Source organism: Leucoraja erinacea, chromosome 5 (assembly GCF_028641065.1).
Source record: "Leucoraja erinacea ecotype New England chromosome 5, Leri_hhj_1, whole genome shotgun sequence".
NCBI classification, from domain to species: Eukaryota; Metazoa; Chordata; class Chondrichthyes; order Rajiformes; family Rajidae; genus Leucoraja; species Leucoraja erinaceus.
The window spans coordinates 98348460-98368859 of NC_073381.1; the positions used below are offsets into that span (position 1 = coordinate 98348460).

Genomic DNA, 20400 nt, shown 5'->3' on the forward strand with positions numbered 1-20400 from the left:
GCGGAATGTCACACCCCCCCTCCTCCCCGCCCGCAAGAACCACGAGACCTTTGGCCTGCCTCTTACCTTCAAATTGCCGTCCGCGGTGAGTCGCAAACGGTTGCACGAGCCGCAGAAATGTTCCGACATGGAGGTGATGAACCCGATCTGGCCCCGGAAACCTGGAACTTTGTACGCCTGCGGGAAGGACAGGAGACACAGGAACAGAATTAGTTTCACGTGTGGGAAGGAACTGCAGATGCTGGTTTACGCCGAAGATAGACACGAACTGCCGGGGTAACTCAGCGGGACAGACAGCATCTCCCGAGAGAAAGAACGGGAGAAGTTTTGGTTCCTTTAGTTTAGTTCAGAACAGTTTATTGTCACGTGTACCGAGGTTGCTTTTGTTGCGTGCAAACCAGTCAGCATACATGATTACACAAGCCGTCCACAGTTCAGTTTAGAGATACAGTGCGGAAACAGGCCCTTCGGCCCACCGGGTCCGTGCCAACCAGCGATCCCTGCACCTTAACACTATCCTACACCCACTAGGGACAATTTATACAATTACCAAGCCAAGTAACCTACACGTCTTTGGAGTGTGGGAGGAAACCGAAAATCTCGGAGAAAACCCACGCAGGTCACGGGGAGAACGTACAAACTCCGTACAGACAGCACCTGTAGTCGGGATCGAACCTGGGTCTCTGGCACTGCATTTGCTGTAAGGCAGCAACTCTACCGCTGCGCCACCGTGACTGGCCACGATCAGTGTAGATACACGATAAAGGGAATTATATTTAGTGCAAGGCCAACAGAGCAGCTCACTAGGCAATTATACCATTCGGCCCATCAAGTCTACTCCACCATTCAATCATGGCTGATCTTTCTCTCCCTCCTAACCCCATTCTCCTGCCTTCTCCCCATATCGCCTGACGCCCGTACTAATCAAGAACCTATCAGTCTCTGCCGTAGAAATATCCACTGCCTTAGCCTCCACAATCTTCTGTGGAGAATTAATTCCACAGATTCACCACTCTCTGACTAAAGAAATTACTCCTCATCTCCACTCCTTTAATTCTGAGGCTGTGCCCTCTGGTCCTAGACTCTCCCACCAGTGGAAACATCTTCTCCACATCCACTCCTTTCATTATTCAATATGTTTCAATGAGATCAATCTATCAATCCCCGCTTTAAAGCCGAAACCAAAAAGGACACAAAGTGCTGGAGTAATTTGTTGGGTTACTCCAGCACTTTGTGTGCCTCTCCTCAGAACTAATACCTGCTCGTCCAGGTAGCATTTTGGCAGTGATGGTCCAACTATGTACTGCCATCGTAGAGTCTGTCCTCACCTTCTCCATCATGGTCTGATTTGGCTCAGCCACCAAGCACAACACCCGGAGGCTGCAGCGAATCGTCCGATCAGCTGAGAAGGTTATTGGCTGCAACCTTCCCTCCATTGATGAACTGTACATTGCAAGGGCCAGGAAGCGAGCGGGCAAGATCATCTCTGCCCCCTCTCACCCTGGCCACAAACCCTTTGAATCACTTCCCTCTGGAAGGCGACTCCGGACTGTCAAAGCTGCCACAGCCAGACATAAACACAGCTTTTTTCCCCACGAGTAGTAGCTCTATTCAATAACCAAAAGTCTGTAGCCTCCTTTTGCTCTGGTATTTTTTAATTTCATTCATGTTTAAATTATAAATTATAATATTTTTTCATGTTTTATTTTTAATTGTTTACTGTATGTCGTGGTGTTACCTGCGGGCGGAGCACCAAGGCAAATTCCTTGTATGTGTAATTACTAAATGTATTCATTCACTCATTCCTATTCTGTGCCCATTCGAAAAGCCACTACATCCTTCCAGCAAATGACCAGAACAGCACATTGGCCCTTTTACCATTTAAAAATTCTTCCCACATTCCCATCGATACTTGATTAGTACGGTAGCCAGGGGTTATGGGGAGAAGGCAGGAGAATGGAGTTGGGAGGGAGAGATAGATCAGCCATGATTGAATGGCGGAGTAGACTTGATGGGCCCAATGGCCTAATTCTCCTCCTATCCCTTGTGACCTTATGACGCCTTGGCACGCTCCAAGTATCCCAACGAAACTCCCAGGTTTGAAGCTGAAATGGTGGTCGAAAACTGTGCAGGAGGAATGTAGAATAGACGTGAATGGGGGGAGAACAGGCTAGAGCGAAACCGAGCGATGGAAATTTAGTTCAGTTTAGAAATACAGCTTGGAAACGGGCCACCTAGTCCGTGCAAACCAGCGATCACCCTGTACACTAGCACTATCCTGCACACACTAGGGATCATTTACAGCTTGTACGTCTTTGGAGCGCGGGAGGGGGTGGAAGATTGCAACCTTCACGTGGTCCGCCCTGTTTCGTCTAATGCAATCAACTCGACGTGCACACACGGAACATCAAATAGAACAAGCTGTCCTACAACTTTAGGCTGTGCACACCACACAAAAGAAGAAGAGTGCGGGAGGAAACCGGAGCACCCAGTGGAAACCCATGCAGGGCACGGGGAGAAGGTGCAATCTCCGTACAGACAGCGCCTGTAGTCAGGATGAAACCCAGGGTGTCTGGCGCTGTGAGGCAGCAACTCTACCGCTGCACCACCGTGCCACCCTTCCCATTGTTCTATCAACCGGGATGAGCACGACGGGCCTACACACACTAGGGACAATTCACAATTTTACCAAAGCCAATTAACCTACAAACCTGGGGGGGGGGGGGGGGGGGGGAAACTCACCTTAGAAGTTCCGGAATCTTCCGAAGGCAAATTTTGCAGCTCAGGCCACCTCTGCCTGATGACACTCAGCATCTCCTGGTAACTCACCATCTTCTTGAAGTTCCACTTGTTGCCTGCAGAGAGAACACAGGCCACACGGAGGGAGACAGTGAGAGGGCCACGACTGTTTTGTGGCACGTGTACTGACAATGATATTCTTAAGTCCCTGTCCCACTTTCCCCGAGTTACTCACGAATTCTCCCGAATTTTCCCCTTGTTTCAAACTCGGAGAATGCCCGTAGCGAGTCCGTAGATATATCGTAGCGGTTCGTAATGCCAGCCGTAGGTACTCGGGGCATCAGGTAAGTCGGGACGTTTTTTCAACATGTTGTAAAATGTCCACGAGTAAAACAAATAGCCCCGAGTACCTTCGTCTGGCTATTACCGTAATTCTCCGAGTTTGAATCAAGGGGCAAGCTCGGGAGAATTTGTGACTAACTTGGGAAAGTTGGACACGGGCTTAACTAGCTGCAGCACAACAGGCCTGTAAAGACAGCAAGAGAGTTCGGTGTTACAACTGCGCATGCCCAGATCAAGGGTCATTCGGGATAAACATTCTGGCCAGCTGAGCTATTGTGTGTGTACGGGCCTGCGTTTCATACGTATTATCCAGTTTTGCTTCTTTGAGGTAAGAAAATACTGCTTTCAAAATTATTAAACAAGTGTATTTATGGTTAATTTGTACAAAACTGCGATGATTTTTGGGGTTTTATTGCTTTCTGCTTCGGTGAGTGAGCGAGCTTGCAACGACAAATAACAACCACTTTTGATATGGAGAGGGGGGGGGGGGGGGGGGAGAATGAAATGAAATGTATGATTTCTAAAATTATCAACAGATAACATGAAAAGTATCTGCGGGGTTTTCACCTCTTACTATAACGAAAGAGTTAGTTGTAAATCGATTGTTGTCATATTTAAGCTTTCCTGGTGTAAAAAGCCAATTGTATTGCATGATGGGATTTGGCCAAAATTATCATGACAAGGTTTTTTTTACGTAAGTTGAACAGTTCACAGCTCCCTTACAAGTTTTTTATGTAAGTTGAACAGGTTAATCAGATAAGAAGGGGCCAGAGGATGCCATTGGGATGACTGGCTTTTGGCAACGAGTGAAAAACAACTCCATATTTGGAGGTGGCTGATGGTTCCTGGTACATTACCTCATGCAATTGGTATTATGTGTGTAGGTATATTAACCCCGGTTTTCTGGTATTTCTGTGTGTGTGTTGCTGGAGTATTCAGACGCAAAACTGGTGCCTCTGGGTCTCTAGGCCCACACCCGTCAGACGTTAAATCAAAGCTTTGTATGGTCTTAAGAATTTGTGCTTTGTCAATGTTTAAAGTGAACTTTTTCCAATACTAGGCAGTATGGATATTTGTTAACTTCTGAATGAGTTCTGCATGTACAATGTGTAAGTAAAGTTGTGTAGTACAAAACTTTGTCACGAGTCTCTTGACTAATCATGTCTCTACTGATACCGATTACGTTGGATCATTTTAATCGGTATTTGACATTCCAATTTTGCAGCGTAAGTAAGAGCAGGGAGCTCGTATTTTCTTCCCGCCTTTTTCAACCCCCTTCAAAAGCTTTGACTTTCCATCGCAAAAAATCATCCAGGGTCACATCGTCATAATTTGGGTCAGCCACAACCAATATAAGATTCAAAGACGAAAACGCAGGCCGAAAATGTACTCACAGTTTATACAGCGCTGCGTTTGTTTTTTTAAACTCTACCGCTGCGCCACAGAGCACAAAACTGCTCACAATAATCCAAAATGAGGCCTGATGAAACGTCAGCTCATTGGAGGCAGTGGAGGGGGGTGAGGGTGAGGGGGAGCTGAAGGGGGAACATGAAAGGTCGATGAGTTGACCTAGTCCCAACGCCCAGTTGTACAGGGCCCTGGTGAGACCACACCTGGAGCATTGTGTGCAGTTTTGGTCTCCTAATTTGAGGAAGGACATTCTTGCTATTGAAGGAGTGGTTCAGCGGAAAAAGCTTTTCCCACTGAGAGTAGGGAAGATTCAAACAAGGGGACATGACATGAGAATTAAGGGACTGAAGTTTAGGGGTAACATGAGGGGGAACTTCCAGTGAAGGTGGTGGAGGCAGGTTTGTTTTTATCATTTAAAAATAAATTGGATAGTTATATGGATGGGAAGGGAATGGAGGGTTATGGTCTGTGCGCAGGTATATGGGACTAGGGGAGATTATGTGTTCGGCACGGACTAGAAGGGTCGAGATGGCCTGTTTCCGTGCTGTAATTATTATATGGTTATATGGTTATATGGAGTGCAGCGTAGGTTCACCAGGTTAATTGCCGCGATGGCGGGACTGTCATATGATGAAAGAATGGGTTAACTGGGCTTGTATTCGCTGGAATTTTAAAGGACGAGAGGGGATCTTTTGGAAAAATATACAATTCTTAAGGGATTGGACAGGCTGGATGCAGGTAAAAATGTTCCTGTTGTTGGGGGAGTCCAGAACCAGGGGTCACAGTTTAAGAATAAGGGGTTGGTCATGTAGGGCTGAGAAGAGGAAACACTTTTTCACCCAAAGAGTTGTGAATCTGTGGAATTCTCTGCCACGGAAGGCAGTGGAGGCCGATTTACTGGATGTTTTCAAGGGAGAGTTAGATATAGCTCATGGAGCTAACACAATCAAGGGATATGGGGAGAAAGCAGGAAGTGGGGTACTGATTTTGAATGATCAGCCATGATCATATTGAATGGCGGTGCTGGCCCGAAGGGCTGAATGGCCTCCTCCTGCACCTATTTTCTATGTTTCTGTTTCATCGCCCCCTTCAATACACGGCTCGATGCATACCCACCATCAAACGGCATGTACTCGATGAACCGCACGTCCAGAGGCTTTGTGGCGGTGAACTCCACAAAGTCCAGCAGCTCGTCCTCATTCACACCCCTCATCACCACACAGTTCACCTGAGTAAGGACGAGAAGGGGGGGGGGGGATTAAAGGTCAGTCCCGGCCTTACTTGGAGGAGGTGAACATACAACACTGCAGAGAAGCGCCCATCGGCCCACATTGACTACACACTATTCACAGACTACAAAGAGATTCCTTTTCGTTTCCTTCCCAAAGAGACATCCTTCCATTGCGAATATGCGTGTGTGTGTGCGTGTGTATGCGTGTGTTTTTCTTTTTTCACCTGCTAATTCTATTGTTTACAGTGTACTATGTTTACATTTACCAGGATGTTGTCAGGACTTGAGGGTCTGAGCTACAGGGAGAGGATAAGTAGGCTGGGATTCCTTGGAGCGCAGGAAGATGAGGGGTGATCTTATAGAGGTGTATAAAATCATGAGAGGAATAGAATAGAATAGAATATGTTTATTGTCATTGCACAAAACTGAGCAATGAAATTCCATTTGCTTCTCCTCCGTTAAAAGAAATACAACACGACACCAATCCACATATGTACAGTTAATAGTAGAATATAAATACATTTTTAAAAGAGATTAAAATAATTTAGCGGTATTCCTCGAAGTTACTTCTTGCTTCCCAGTGTTCACTATTGGAGTTAAGCTCTTTTATCGGACAATGGTAGAAACTATTTTTTAGTCTACCAGTGCGAGCCTACAGAGACCTGAATCGCCTCCCGGAGGGTAGCAGAGTAAAACGATGGTTGGCAGGGTGGGATGTGTCCTTCTTGATATTTATGGCCCTGCGCAAGCATCGGGCCCTGTATATGTCATCCAAGGAGGGCAGGTTAGCGTTTGTAATGCGCTGCGCAGTTTTTATAATTCCCTGCAGCGCCCTCCTCTCAGCCACAGTACAGCTGGCAAACTACACCAGGATTCGATAGGTGAGGATACTTTCCACGGCGCATCGATAGAAGGACAGCAGCAGCGGCTGTGAGACGTTTGCTCTCCGTAGAGACCTTAGGAAATACAGCCGCTGATGAGACCTCTTCACGAGAGTGACGGTGTTCATTTGCCATTTGAGGTCCTGGGAGATGTTTATTCCCAGGAACTTAAAGTCGTTGACTCTCTCCACCATGTCTCCTTTGATGTATAAGGGAGCAGTTTCCTCTCTCCTCTTCCTCCTGAAGTCAATGACAAGTTCTTTTGTCTTTGATGGGTTTAGTACCAGGTTGTTTTAGGTACACCAGACGGTCAGTTTTTGGACTTCATCCCTGTAGGCAGACTCGTCATCATTGTTTATCAGTCCCACCACAGTCGCATCGTCCACAAACTTGATGATCCGGTTTGTACTGTGTGTTGGTATACAGTCGTAAGTGTATATTGTACACAAGATGGGACTCGGCACACAACCTTGTGGTGCACCTGTGCTAAGCGTCAGGACTGGGGAGTAATTGGACCCCATCCTGACAGTCTGTGGGCGGTCTGTTAAAAAGTCCTTAATCCATCCACATGTGTTTGCATTAACACCTAAATCAGACAGTTTGTCCACCATTCTGCTGGGGATGATAGTATTAAATGCAGAACTAAAATCTACAAATAACATCCGCACATATGAGCCAGGACGCTCCACATGTGCCAGTGCAGAATGTAGAGCTGTGTTGATGGCTGAATAGATCGGGTAGATGCACAAAGTCACTTGCCCAGAGTAGGGGAATCGAGGACCAGTGGACATAGGTTTAAGGTGAAGGGGAAAAGATTTAATGGGAATCTGAGAGGTAACTTTTTCACACAAAGGGTGGTGGGTGTATGGAACAAGCACGGGCAGGTGGACTAGTGTAGCTGGGACATGTTGGCCGGTATAGGCAAGTTTGTCCAAAGGGCCAATTTCCACACTGTATCACTCTATGACTCTAAACAGTTTCTTCCCAGCTGTTATCAGGCAACTGAATCATCCTACCACAACCATAGAACTGTGCTGAACTACTATCTGCCTCATTGGTGACTCTCGGACTATCCTTGATCGGACATTGCCGGCTTTACCTTGCACTAAACGTTATTCCCTTTATCATGTATCTGTACACTGTAAATGGATCGATTGTTACCATATATTGTCTTTCAGCTGACTGGTTAGCACGCAACAAAAGCTTTACACTGTACCTCGGTACACGTGACAATAAAATACACTGAAACTGAGCACTGCCTTTAACACCATTATCCCACCCAAGCTCACCGCCAAAGTCGAGGGACTTGGTGTCTGCACTCATCTCTGTAACTTGACTTCAGTTTACTTGGCATTCCCATTAGCACACAATATCTGTGGTGAGCCAAACTAATTTCTTCAAAGAAGAAAGTGGGACAAGTCTTAGATTATATCGGCTGCTTTTCCAAGGCAGGGGGAAGTGTAGATGGAGTTAATGGTGGCAATGAACTGTTCCAATGGTTCATTCACCTTTGCTGCTAGAAAACTTTTATACCTCCTTCCAAAACTTGCTTTGTTCCTCCAGTTTCTGTTGCAGACCCTCCCCTCCACCCACCACCACGTTTTTAGTTTAGTTTATTGTTACGTAAGTAAGCAAGTCATTTTTATTTATATAGCACTTTTAAATCAAATCATGTTGAAGCCAAAATGCTGTACAGAGAAAAGCATTAGATTACCATACATCCATATAAAATAACCGAGGTACAGTGAAATGCTTTTTTGTTGCGTGCTATCCAGTCAGCGGAAAGACAATACACGATTCCAATCAAGCCGCCCACAATGTACAGACACAGGATAACGGGAATTTTATCCGCAATAACCCGTGGTGAAAGGCTGAAGTTCACATCAGCTTAACCCCAAATTCCATGTCTTGCTGCATCACGGCTTGGTTTGGGCCCAACACCACAAGAAATCGCAGAGAGTTGTGGATGTGGCCCAGTCCATCGCACAGACCAGACTCCCCACCATCGACTCCATCTACACTTCACGCTACCTCGGAAAAGCAGCCGATATAATCAAAGACTAGCCTTGGTCATTCATCCTGCTCCCTGCTCCCGCCCGGCGGAAGGTACAGAAGCTTGAAAGCGCGGACCACCAGACTCAGGAACAGCTTCTTACCCTCTGTTATCAGGCTTCTGGATGTTCCTTCCATAAACTAGGGTACTGTCCGACCCCTCCCCCCCCTCCCCTCCCCCGTGTGGGTTTTCTCCAAGATCTTTGGTTTCCTTCCACACTACAAAGACGTGCAGCTTTATAGGTTAATGAACATGGTTATAAATGTAAATTGTTCCAAGTGGGTGTAGGATAGTGTTAATGTGCGTGGATCGCTAGTCAGCACGAACCCGGTGGGCCGAAGGGCCTGTTTCCGCGCTGTATCTCTAAACTAAACTAAATTCTGCACTCTGTATCTTCCTCTTTGCTCAACCTGGGTGGTTTGATCGCATTCACGTATAGTATTATCGGATCTGATTGGGAGGCGCGCACAGGAAAGCTTTTCACTGTACCTCGCTACAGGCGGCAGTGATAAACTCGGACGATGATTTCTGACCTACCTTGACGGGGTCGTAGCCCAAGTCGATCGCTTTGTCAATGCCCTCGATCACCTTGTGGAAGCCTGAGGAAAGATCGGCGGGCACAGGGGGTCAGGGACAACGACCAGTGGAACTACCCGCTGCAGAAAACACCGGGCAACGCCCCCCTCCGGGGAGTCCCCAACTGAACCAGGGGGTCACAGTTTAAGAATAAGGGGTTGGGCCATTTAGCACTGAGATGAGAAACAACCTTTTCACCCAGAGAGTTGTGAATCTGTGGAATTCTCTGCCAATAAGGTAGGTATGTTACAAAACCTACCTGAATCGTGGCTGAGCATCTGCCCCACCCCTTGTGTGTGATGTTGGCGCTGTTTGGAGGGGGCGGGTTTAAAACGCGATTTTTACTAGGCTGTTCCAATCGCAGATGTTCAGCCTAGTAAATCATTAACGGAGAATCGCTGCAAGACCCGGTCGCAAAAGCTATTATTAGTTTTATAGGCCTCGAATAATAGATATAATAGTTTTAAAAGCTCTCGTTCACTCCGCAACCTCTCGCAGCCCCAGGGTTTTATAAAGCAAACTATTAAAGGTATGTACCTTATTTTTACATTAAATGGGGCATATATATAACCCTATATATCAAGTTATCTATAGCGAGTAGTTCATTTTGGGCTTTTTATATCCCGCAGTATTTTTCTCGGCATTTGAGGGCACTAATCCAGCGCGATATCAACGTTCTAAACCAGCGCGTTCCACATGAACCCACTAGAAAGCCGATTTAAATGGGCATTTATTTACAGCAATTGAACACTAAATTCCTTCCATTTGGCCTATAAATGAATGTAAATTAGATATAAAAATCATGTTATATTGTGAATTATTTGTGAATAATCTTTGGACACTTAGGCTATTTAAAAATGTTAATCTTTCCTTAAGAAATGGGCTTTTGACTATCCAAGATCACAGCTTTTTTGTAATGTCCATTGAAAATCAATAGGGAACAAGATGCTAATTTCCGAGTATGAAAATGGCCATCACTTTTTTAATACTTGAGATATGAAAGTGAATTTGGTGTCAAATTAAACTTATTGTTATGCTTTATCTGATGGGATAAATTGCAGACTTGATTTTTAAAATCTCAAAATTTTGTAACATTGCTAAATAAGGCTGTGGAGGCCAACTCACTTGATGTTTTCAAGAGAGAGTTAGATTTAGCTCTTAGGGATCTTAGCTCTTAGCCCTCTGCCTCAGAGGGCGGTGGAGGCTGGTTCTCTGGATGCTTTCAAGAGAGAACGAGATGGGGCTCTTAAAAATAACGGAGTCAGGGGATATGGGGAGAAGGCAGGAATGGGGTACTGATTGGGGATGATCAGCCATGATCACATTGAATGGCGATGCTGGCTCGAAGGGCCAAATGGCCTACTCCTGCACCTGTTTTCTATGTTTATATGCCAAAGTGAAACTAATCTCCTCCTCCTGCACGTGATCCATATCACTCCATATCGACGTGCCTATCTAATGTAAAAACATTTAAACGCCACTATCGTATGCTTCCACCACCACCCCTGGCAGTGCGTTCCAGGCACCCACCACCCTGTGTGTACAAAAGAAAAACACAGCCCCGCACATCTGAGACCCTCACCTCTCCTTCGGGCGATGAACTCGAACTTGGCGGGTACCAGGGTGTCCAGGCTGACGTTGAGCAGGTCCAGTCCCGCTGTCTTCAGGCCGGGCAGCAGTTTGGCCAAGTTGATGCCGTTAGTGGTCACTGCGATGGTCTTCAGGTTCTCCATCTGCCGCAGGCGGCCTGCGCGACCAGCAGGGGGAGCCGGTGGGAACGGAAGGACAGAACGCACCACAGTTAGCAAGACGTCGTCTTTTTCATTCAGAGCAAACGGGTGATGTTTCGGGTCGAGATCCACCTTCAAACTGAAGAAGGGTCTCGACCTGAAACGTCACCCATTCCTCCTCTCCAGGGACAAGACACAAAATGCTGGAGTGACTCAGCGGGGACGGGCAGCATCTCTGGAGAGAAGAAACGGCTGACGTTTCTGGTCGAAACCCTTCTTCAGGCTTTCTTCTCTCCAGAGATGCTGCCTGTCCCGCTGAGTTACTCCAGCACTTTGTGTCTGTCTTCAGCGTAAACCAGCATCTGCAGTTCGTTCCTACACATTTCTTATCCACATTACCAACGTGACCCCAACATGTCCCTCAGCCCTGATTCTTAGCCTGAGGAAGGGTCCCGACCCAAAACGTCACCTATCTGTGCTCTCCAGAGATGCTGCCTGACCTGCTTAGTTACTCCAGCATTTTAAGTCTATCTTCAGTCATTCTACATCACTTGATAATCGTCTGCTTTGATCTGTCGTTTTCACATCTTACATTTTATTTTAGTTTAGTTTAGAGATACACCAGGGAAACAGGCCCTTGGGCCCACCGAGTCCGCGCCGACCACAATATATCTGTAGTGCCATATCGCAGGCTCTGAACATCTCACTGTTATTACCAATTATTACCAACTGTTAAACCAATATTATTCCAGCATTACATGCCTATTTTTGACCTCAGAGTGATACAGCATTGAAACAGGCCCTTCAGCCCAACTTGTCCATGCCGACCAACATACGCAAGAAAGAACTGCAGATGCTGGACGTGGGATCAGTCTGAAGAAGGGTCTCGACCCGAAATGTCGCCTATTCAATTTCTCCAGAGATGCTGCCTGTCCCGCGGAGTTACTCCAGCATTTTGTGTCAACCTTCCACCAACATGCCCCAGCTACACTAGTCCATCTGCCTGCATTTGCTCCATGTCCCTCCAAACCTGTCCTATCCATGTACCTGTCTGAGGGTTTCTTACACGTTGCGATAGCACCTCGTTTCCATTCTTTCATGCGGTCGGTCAAGGCAGTACTCAACTCCCAATCCCCTGCAGTCTCTGTACATCAGTACAACACAGGAACAGGCCCTTCGGCCCACAATGTCTGTGCCGAACATGAAGGTAAAATTAAACTGATCCCGTCTGGTGCACTTGAGCCATATCCCTCCATATTCAAATGCTTTTCGAAAAGCCTCAAATACCACTATTGTATTGAGGGTGGCACGGTGGCGCAGCAGTAGAGTTAAAGAAGCCAAAGACCCAGGTTCCATCCTGACCACGGGTGCTGTCTGTACGGAGTTTGTATGTTCTCCCCGTGACCTGTGTGGGTTTTCACCGAGATCTTCGGTTTCCTCCTACACTCCAAAGACGTGCAGGTTTGTCAGTTAACTGGCTTGGTGTATGTGTAAATTGCCCCTAGTGTGTGTAGGATAGAGTTAATGTGCGGGGATCGCTGGTCGGCGCGGACCCGGTGGGCCAAAGCGCCTGTTTCCGCGCTGAATCTCTAAACCTAATGTATCATTACTACATTATGGTCTGGTTCGGCAATTTCAAATCTTGGGAAGGAAGGAGACATTATCCCACACACGCTACAGACAATTTACAATTCACATAAGCCAATTAACCTACAAACCCGCACGTATTTGGAGTGTGGGAGAAAACCGGAGCACTAACGGAGAAAACCCACGCGGTCACGGGGAGAACATGCAAACTCCGTACAGACAGCACCCGTGGTCAGGCCGCAACTCTAACGCTGCGCCAACATACCCACCTGCGAGATCACGTTCTCAATACGCCATTTGCTGCTTCCAGGGTCTACAGTGGCTTATAAACATTTACAATGCCGGCACGGTGGCGCAGCGGGTAGAGCTGCTGCCTCACAGTCCCACAGACCGGGGTTAGATTCGGACTGCGGGTGCTGTCTGCGCTGAGCTTGTACGTTCTCCCCGTGACTGCGTGGGTTTTCTCCGGGTGCTCCGGCTCCCTCCCACATTGAAAAACGTGCGGGTGGTAGGTTTAATTGGTCTCGGTAAACATTGCCCCCTAGTGTGTAGAGGGGGAGGACGTCAAAGTGAGAAAATGGAGTCAGTGTGAACAGGGTGATCGATGGTCGGAGCGGACTCGATGGGCTGAAGGGCCTGATTCCATGCTGTATCTCTGAACTCAAGGCCGCCTGCTGCTAATTTTCAGCTGGGTGCAGAGATAAACAACTCATGTCCCAAGGCTGACGCTGGTGCAGTTAGGGAGAGTCTGTAAATAGCTACACCCAAGATAGACTCAAAATGCTGGAGTAACTCAGTGGGACAGGCAGCATCTCTGGAGAGAAGGAATGGGTGACGTTTCGAGTCGAGACCCTTCCTTCTCCTATTCCAGCTTCTCCAGAGATGCTGCCGGTCCCGCTGAGTTACTCCAGCATTTTGCATCTTTCTTCTGTGGAAACCAGCATCTGCAGTTCCTTCCTACACAACAGTTACACCCAGATCAACAGTCAATCCATGGTGCCTTAAGAAACGTGAAGTTCTCTTATCTTTAGCACACAGTTAAGTAACGCCGTACGTAAACACAAACCCTGATTAACAACATGTGCAGAAATAGTCCACCGAGGACATGCCAGAATAACGGTGGCGCAGCGGTAGAGTTGCTGCCTTACTGCGAATGCAGCGCCGGAGACCCGGGTTCCATCCCGATTACAGGAGCTGTCTGTACGGCGTTTGTACGTTCTCCCCGTGACCTGCGTGGGGTTTCTCCGAGATCTTCGGTTTCTTCCCACACTACAAAGACGTACAGGTTTACCTATGGCTTGGTAAATGCAAAAATTGTCCCTCGTGGGTGTAGGATAGTGTTAATGTGCGGGGATCGCTGGACGGCGCGGACTCGGTGGGCCGAAGGGCCTGTTTCCACGCTGTATCTCTAAACTAATCTAAAGAGGCACCAGGTTTTGGCGCCATTTTCAAAGTCCAGTCAGCGCTCCAGGTTTTATAGAGTAGTGCCCAATCCAGGCGAGCTCCAGGAGCGGAGTCAATGGGCCGAATCGCCTGTTTCCGCACTGTCTCAATACTAAACTAAACTAAATGCATAGAACATAAGCGATCAATTGTAATTGAATATTAAACATATTCAATCAAATCAGATAATACTATGCATCAATATAATCAAACTTGATTACATCCACTGAGTCCGCGCCGCCCAGCGATCCCCGCACACTAAAGGCCTGTCCCACTGTACGAGTTTACCCAAGAGCTCTCCCAAATTTAAAAATAAAAATCAAACTCGTGGTAAGCACGTAGAGTGTACGTCGGAGCTCGGGACGTCTCTTAACGGCTCATAACGCTAACGGCAGGTACTCGGGAAACGTGGTAAGCTCGTGAATACTCGTGAAGATTTTTCAACATGTTGAAAAATGTCCACGAGAGCCCCGAGGACCTACAAGCGGCTATTACCGTAAATGTCCGAGTTCGAATCAGGGCAAACTCGGGAGAACTCTTGAATTACTTCATACAGTGGGACAGGGCTATTAACACTATCCTACACACACTAGGGACAATTTACAATTTACACCAAGCCAATTAACCTACAAACCTGCCCGTCTTTGGAGTGTGGGAAGAAACCGAAGCACCCGGTGAAAACCCACGCAGGTCACGGGGAGAACGTGAAACTCCGCGCAGATAGCACCCGTAGTCGGGATCAAACCCGGGTCTCTGGCGCTGTGAGGCAGCAACTCTACCGCTGCGCCACCGTGCAGAGTCCGAGCCGAGACTCACCAATGATGTGCTGCACGTCGGGCCGGATAAGGGGTTCCCCACCGGTCAGTCGGATCTTGTCCACCCCCTCCGTGACGAAGAGGCGCGCCAGGGTGACGATCTCCTCGGCCGTCAGCAGCTGCGATCGGGGGGTGAGCTGGACCCCATCTTCAGGCATGCAGTACTGACCTGTCGCAGGGAGGGGGTGGGGGGAGACACACACAAACGGGCAGTCAATGGGCAAGGCCGTCACACAGTCACAGTCGTACAGCCCATAGCCGGGCCCTTCAGCCCACTGGGTCTGTGCTAACCCTCAACCACGCCGACACACTATTTTCACATAGTGCAGAGTCGTAGAGTTGTCCGGCACAGAAACAGGTCCATGCTGATCGTCAACCACTCGTACACACTGTTCTCACATATAGTTATACAGAGCAGGATCAGTCCCTTCGGCCCATCAGGTCCATCCTAACCCTCAAATACACTAATGTTACATACTGTCAGAGTTGTACAGCACAGAAACAGGCCCTTCGGCCCATGCCAACCATCACCCATTCATACCGTCCCCACATACAGGACAGGAATAGATCCTTCGACCCATCCCAAACCTCAACCACGCACACGCACTATTCTTGCAGAGTTATGCAGAGCAGGCACAGTCCCTTCTGCCCATCGAGTCTGAATCACACTACCCTCAACCACACTAATGCTACACACAAATACTATTCCTACATAACGTCGTACAACACAGGAACAGGCCCTTCGTGACCATCCACCACTCACACTACTCCCACGTATAGTCAAGAGTTATACAGCACAGAACAGGCCCTTCAGCCCATCGAGTCCGTTCCTGCCATCAACCACTCACACACACTAATGCTACATATGGTCGTCTCTCTCTCTCTAGTTATTTGAGAGGGGCAAAGTTTAAAGGACATGTGCTGGGCCAGTTTTTTTTTTACCTGGAACGTGCTGCCAGGGGTGGTGGTGTAGGCAGATACGATAGTGGCCTTTAAGAGGCTTTTAAATAGGTGCATGGATATGCAGGGAATGGAGGGCTATCGATCACATGTGGAGTCAGATTAAAAACTGGTGCTAGCAGCATGTACAGCACAGACATGGTGGGCCGAAGGGCCTGTTCCTGCACTGTATTGTTCTATGTTCTTGTGTCATATTCAATAGTGTTCACACCTATCTTTAAACAACTCATTTTCTGCACATCATTCATTTGTTTAGTTTAGAGATACAGCGTGGAAACAGGCCCTTCAGCCCACCGGGTCCGCGCCGACCAGCGATCACCCCGCACATTAACACCATCCTCTTCCCACTAGGGACAATTTTTTACATTTACCAAACCAATTAACCTACAAACCTGTACGTCTTTGGAGTGTGGGTGGAAACCCAAGATCTCGGAGAAAACCCACACAGGTCACGGGAGAGAACGTACAAACTCCGCACAGACAGCACCCATAGTCAGGCTTGAACCCGGGTCTCCGGTGATGCATTCACTGTAAGGCAGCAACTCTACCACTGCGCCACCGTGATCTCTCGTTTCCCTTTCCCCTGACTCTCAGTCTGAAGAAGGGTTTCGACCCAAAACGTCACCCACTCCTTCTCTCCAGAGATGCGGCCTGTCGCGCAGAGTTACTCCAGCATTTTGTGTCCACCTTTGCTAACCATCTGACCCACTAGGGCGATCTCCCATCCCTTGATGGTAGTGTGTCCCCACCAGATATCCCCTCCAATGTCCAGCAGCGGAACGACCCTAGACTGTGGTCCTCCGCCACCGAGCCTTGGCGTTGACTGCACCGAGGTTCAGCATGTCCCTCTGTACTCCTGCAGTCTGGAGCGGGCCAGTTGGCAACATTCCCCCATGGTCACCTCGCTCTGCTGGGAGGTCAACAAAGCTTGGACCGACAAAAGAGCGTCTTTCACCGAGTTGATGACCTTCCAGCAGCACTTGGAAGTGGCACTTAGGGCAGCACGGTGGCGCAGCGATAGAGTTGTTGCCTCACAGCACCAGAGACCCGGGTTCGATCCCGACTATAGGTCCTGTCTATACAGAGTTTATACATTCTCCCCGTGACCTGCGTGGGTTTTCTCCGGGTGCTCCGGTTTCCTCCCACACTCCAAAGACATACAGGTTTGTAGGTTACACAAATCTCCAGCAAGGATTCTCCAGCATCTGCAGTTCCTTCTTAAACACAGGTTTGTAGGTTAATTGGCTTGGTATAAAAGTAAATTGTCCCTAGTGGGTGTGAGATAGTGTTAATGTGCAGGGGTCGGCACGGATCCTGTGGGCCGAAGGGCCAGTTTCCACGCTGTATCTCTAAACTAAACTTGATGTCCGTCTCTGAATGTGTACCTGGGAACAGCCTGATTCTTAATGGCGTTCTGCAGCACTGGGTCTCGAAGCAGACGGAGACAGGGGGGAGGGGGGGGCTCGGAAAGGGGAGTCGAGCGGGTACTCACATCGCAGGTTGCACTTTTCCGTCAGCGAGATCCTCAGATAGTTGTGCTGCCTCCCAAATGCGTCCGTCAGGAACGCCGAGAAGGGCAGGGGCCGGGAAGCAAACCGGCTGGTGGATCCCAGATCGGGCGAGGCCTGAAGAGGAACAGAAGGGGGCGTTAGAATGGCGGCGTTCCCGGTCACACAGCAATTCCCGGGACCGGTCGACATCACAGAGTGAGAACACAGGACAGCACAGGAACAGGCCCTTCGGCCCACTATGTCTGTGCTGAACCAGACCAACCCCTGTGCACATTTAGAGACGGACATCAAGTCTAGTTTAGAGGTACAACACGAAAACAGGCCCTTCGGCCTTCCCCGTCCATGCCGACCAGCGATCTCCCGTACACTAGTTCGACCCGACACACACTAGGGACAATTTACAGAAGCCAATTAACCTATAACCCTGTCTCCACATAATGCATTTCCTTCCATTCCCTGCACATCTGTGTAACTTTGGAGATACAGCCTGGAAACAGGCCATTCGGCACCACCGAGTCCGCGCCGACCAGCGATCGCCCAGTACACTAGCACTATCCTACACACACTAGGGACAGTTTACAATTTACAGAAGCCAATTGACCTACAAACCCGCACGTCTGTGGAGTGTGGGAGGAAACTTGGAGCACCCGGAGAAATCCCACGCGGTCACGGGGAGAACGTACAAACCCCGTACAGACAGCACCCGTGGTCAGGATCGAGCCCGGGTCTCTGGTGCTGTGAGGATGCAACTCTACTGCTGCGCCACCGTGCCTATCTAAAAGCCTCTTAAACGCCACTATCGTATCTGCCTCCACCACCACCCCTGGCCATGTGTTCTTGTCACCCACCATCCACTGTTTATAAAACCTGCCCCACACATCTTCAACATTTGCCCTTCTCATCTTAAAGCTGTGCCCTCTAGTATATGATACCTCCACTCTGCAAAGAAAGCTTCTAACCCCCCAGTCTATGCACTCTCTTTGGTGCTGGATACCCTAATGTTATGGGACACTTAAAGGCCTGTCCCACTAGGCTATTTTAAGGTGACTGTCATAGTCGTAGCAGGTCGCCGGAAAACCAGCGACTGGACTAATGGACTGGACTAGGATGTCAACAAAATAGAGAGAGTACAGAGATTTACTAGAATGTTGCCTGGGTTTCAACAACTAAGTTACAGAGAAAGGTTGAACAAGTTGGAGCTTTATTCTTTGGAGCGCAGAAGGTTAAGGGAGGACTTGATAGAGGTCTTTAAAATGATGAGAGGGATAGACAGAGTTGACGTGGATAAGCTTTTCCCACTGAGAGTAGGGAAGATGCAAACAAGAGGACATGACTTGAGAATTAAGGGACAGAAGTTTAGGGGTAACATGAGGGGGAACTTCTTTACTCAGAGAGTGGTGGCTGTGTGGAATGAGCTTCCAGTGAAGGTGGTGGAGGCAGGTTCGTTTTTATCATTTAAAAATAAATTGGATAGTTATATGGATGAGAAAGGAATGGAGGGTTATGGTCTGTGCGCAGGTATATGGGACTAGGGGAGAATACGTGTTCGGCACGGACTAGAAGGGTCGAGATGGCCTGTTTCCGTGCTGTAATTGTTATATGGTTTATATGGTTAATGGGCCTGTCCCACTTAGGTGATTTTTTTAGGCGACTGTGACAATGGAATTCACCGAAGTCAGCACCGGCGCCAACCTGTGTCATCCTGGAGACAACCGACGTCAAGAGATGACAAGCTACGACAAGCCCCCTGTCGTCCAAAAGTTTGAACATTTCAAAATCCAGCAGCGACCAGAAAGACGCTACAACCCTTTGGGCGACTGAGATGACTCACGACCGTACAGGCGGCACCCTGGCGATAGCCTAGTCGCCTAAAAAATAGCCTAAGTGGGACAGGCCCTTTAGTAAGTGGGAAAAGAGAAGGAGCAGGCCATTCGGCCCTTGCAGAATTCAAGCCCTTTCAATGCACAGTGGCGGATCATCAGAATGTAGACTTCCTTTTCCAGCTTTCCTTTCCACCAAACACGAGTATTCCCAATCTCTGGAATCCCCTCCCCTACACCACATGGTCGCAGCAGTAGAGTTGCACGCCGACCAGCGATCGGAGACCCGGGTTCGATGCCGACCTCAGGTGCTGTCCGTACGGAGTTTGTACGTTCTCCCCGTGACCTGCGTGGGTTTGCTCCGGTTTCCTCCCACACTCCAAAGATGCGCAGGTTTGTGGGTTAATTGGCTTCGGTAAAAATTGTAAATTGTCCCTAGTGTGTGTAGGATAGTGCTAGTGTGCGGGGGTCGCTGGTCGGCACGGACTCGGTGGGCCGAAGGGCCTGTTCCCGCGCTGTATCTCTAAACTACATTCTAAACTTAAACCCACATGGGCACAGGGAGAAGATGCAAACTCCACACAGACAGCACCCGGGGTCAGGATCGAACCCAGGCCCCTGGCATCGTGAGGCAGCTGCTCTACCAGCTTTGCCACTGAGCCACATTTGTTGGCCATTTGGGGAGAGTTAGGATAGGGTCAGTGTAAAAATTGGTCCTCGATATTTGGCAGGGACTCAATGGGCTGAAGGGCCCCTCTCGGTCTGTTTCTCTACAACTATAACACTTTCCTCCAGTCAAGGTGGGCGTAATGATCATAAAGACCAGAAGACATGGTAGAATTAGGCCATTCAGCCCATTGAGTCTGGTCCACCATTCAACCATGGCTGATCTATCTCAATCCCATTCTCCTGCCTTCTCCCCGCCTTCAGAGTTCTCTCTGGGAAAGATTAGGAAAGATAAGGTTGAGAGGAGTGTGGGCCAGGCAGAGGCAAATGCGACCGACTTGGATGGGGCATCGTGGTCTGCATGGAGGATTTGGGCCGAAGGGCCTGTTTCCGTGCTGTGTGACAGCATGGCTGGAGCGGAGGCTGTGGAAGAAGCTGGGATAGAGAGGAGGGCGTGAAGAAAGGAAAAGGACGCCACAAATCCATGGCTCCAACCCCTCTCTTTGCACACTCAGTAAACACACACCGCCACTGTTGTGTACCCACATGACACGCACACACACACACAAACATGCGCACACACACAATCTGACACACGCACACACACACCACACACATATAATCTGACACGCACAC

The 20400-nt window shown here is 48.6% G+C and overlaps 1 protein-coding gene across 2 annotated transcripts in view; it reads right to left on the reverse strand.

Moving 5' to 3' along the window:
• Positions 1–20400, reverse strand: part of mocs1 (molybdenum cofactor synthesis 1) — a 43770-nt gene that overhangs the window by 11372 nt on the left and 11998 nt on the right. For both annotated transcript variants that reach the window (XM_055636343.1, XM_055636344.1), the window contains exons 2-8: positions 17260–17392; positions 14809–14976; positions 10815–10979; positions 9194–9255; positions 5608–5719; positions 2743–2855; positions 67–177 (exon numbers count right to left, since the gene is read on the reverse strand). In XM_055636343.1, the coding sequence (XP_055492318.1) occupies positions 67–177; positions 2743–2855; positions 5608–5719; positions 9194–9255; positions 10815–10979; positions 14809–14976; positions 17260–17392 (864 nt within the window). The remainder of the gene's footprint in view (positions 1–66; positions 178–2742; positions 2856–5607; positions 5720–9193; positions 9256–10814; positions 10980–14808; positions 14977–17259; positions 17393–20400) is intronic.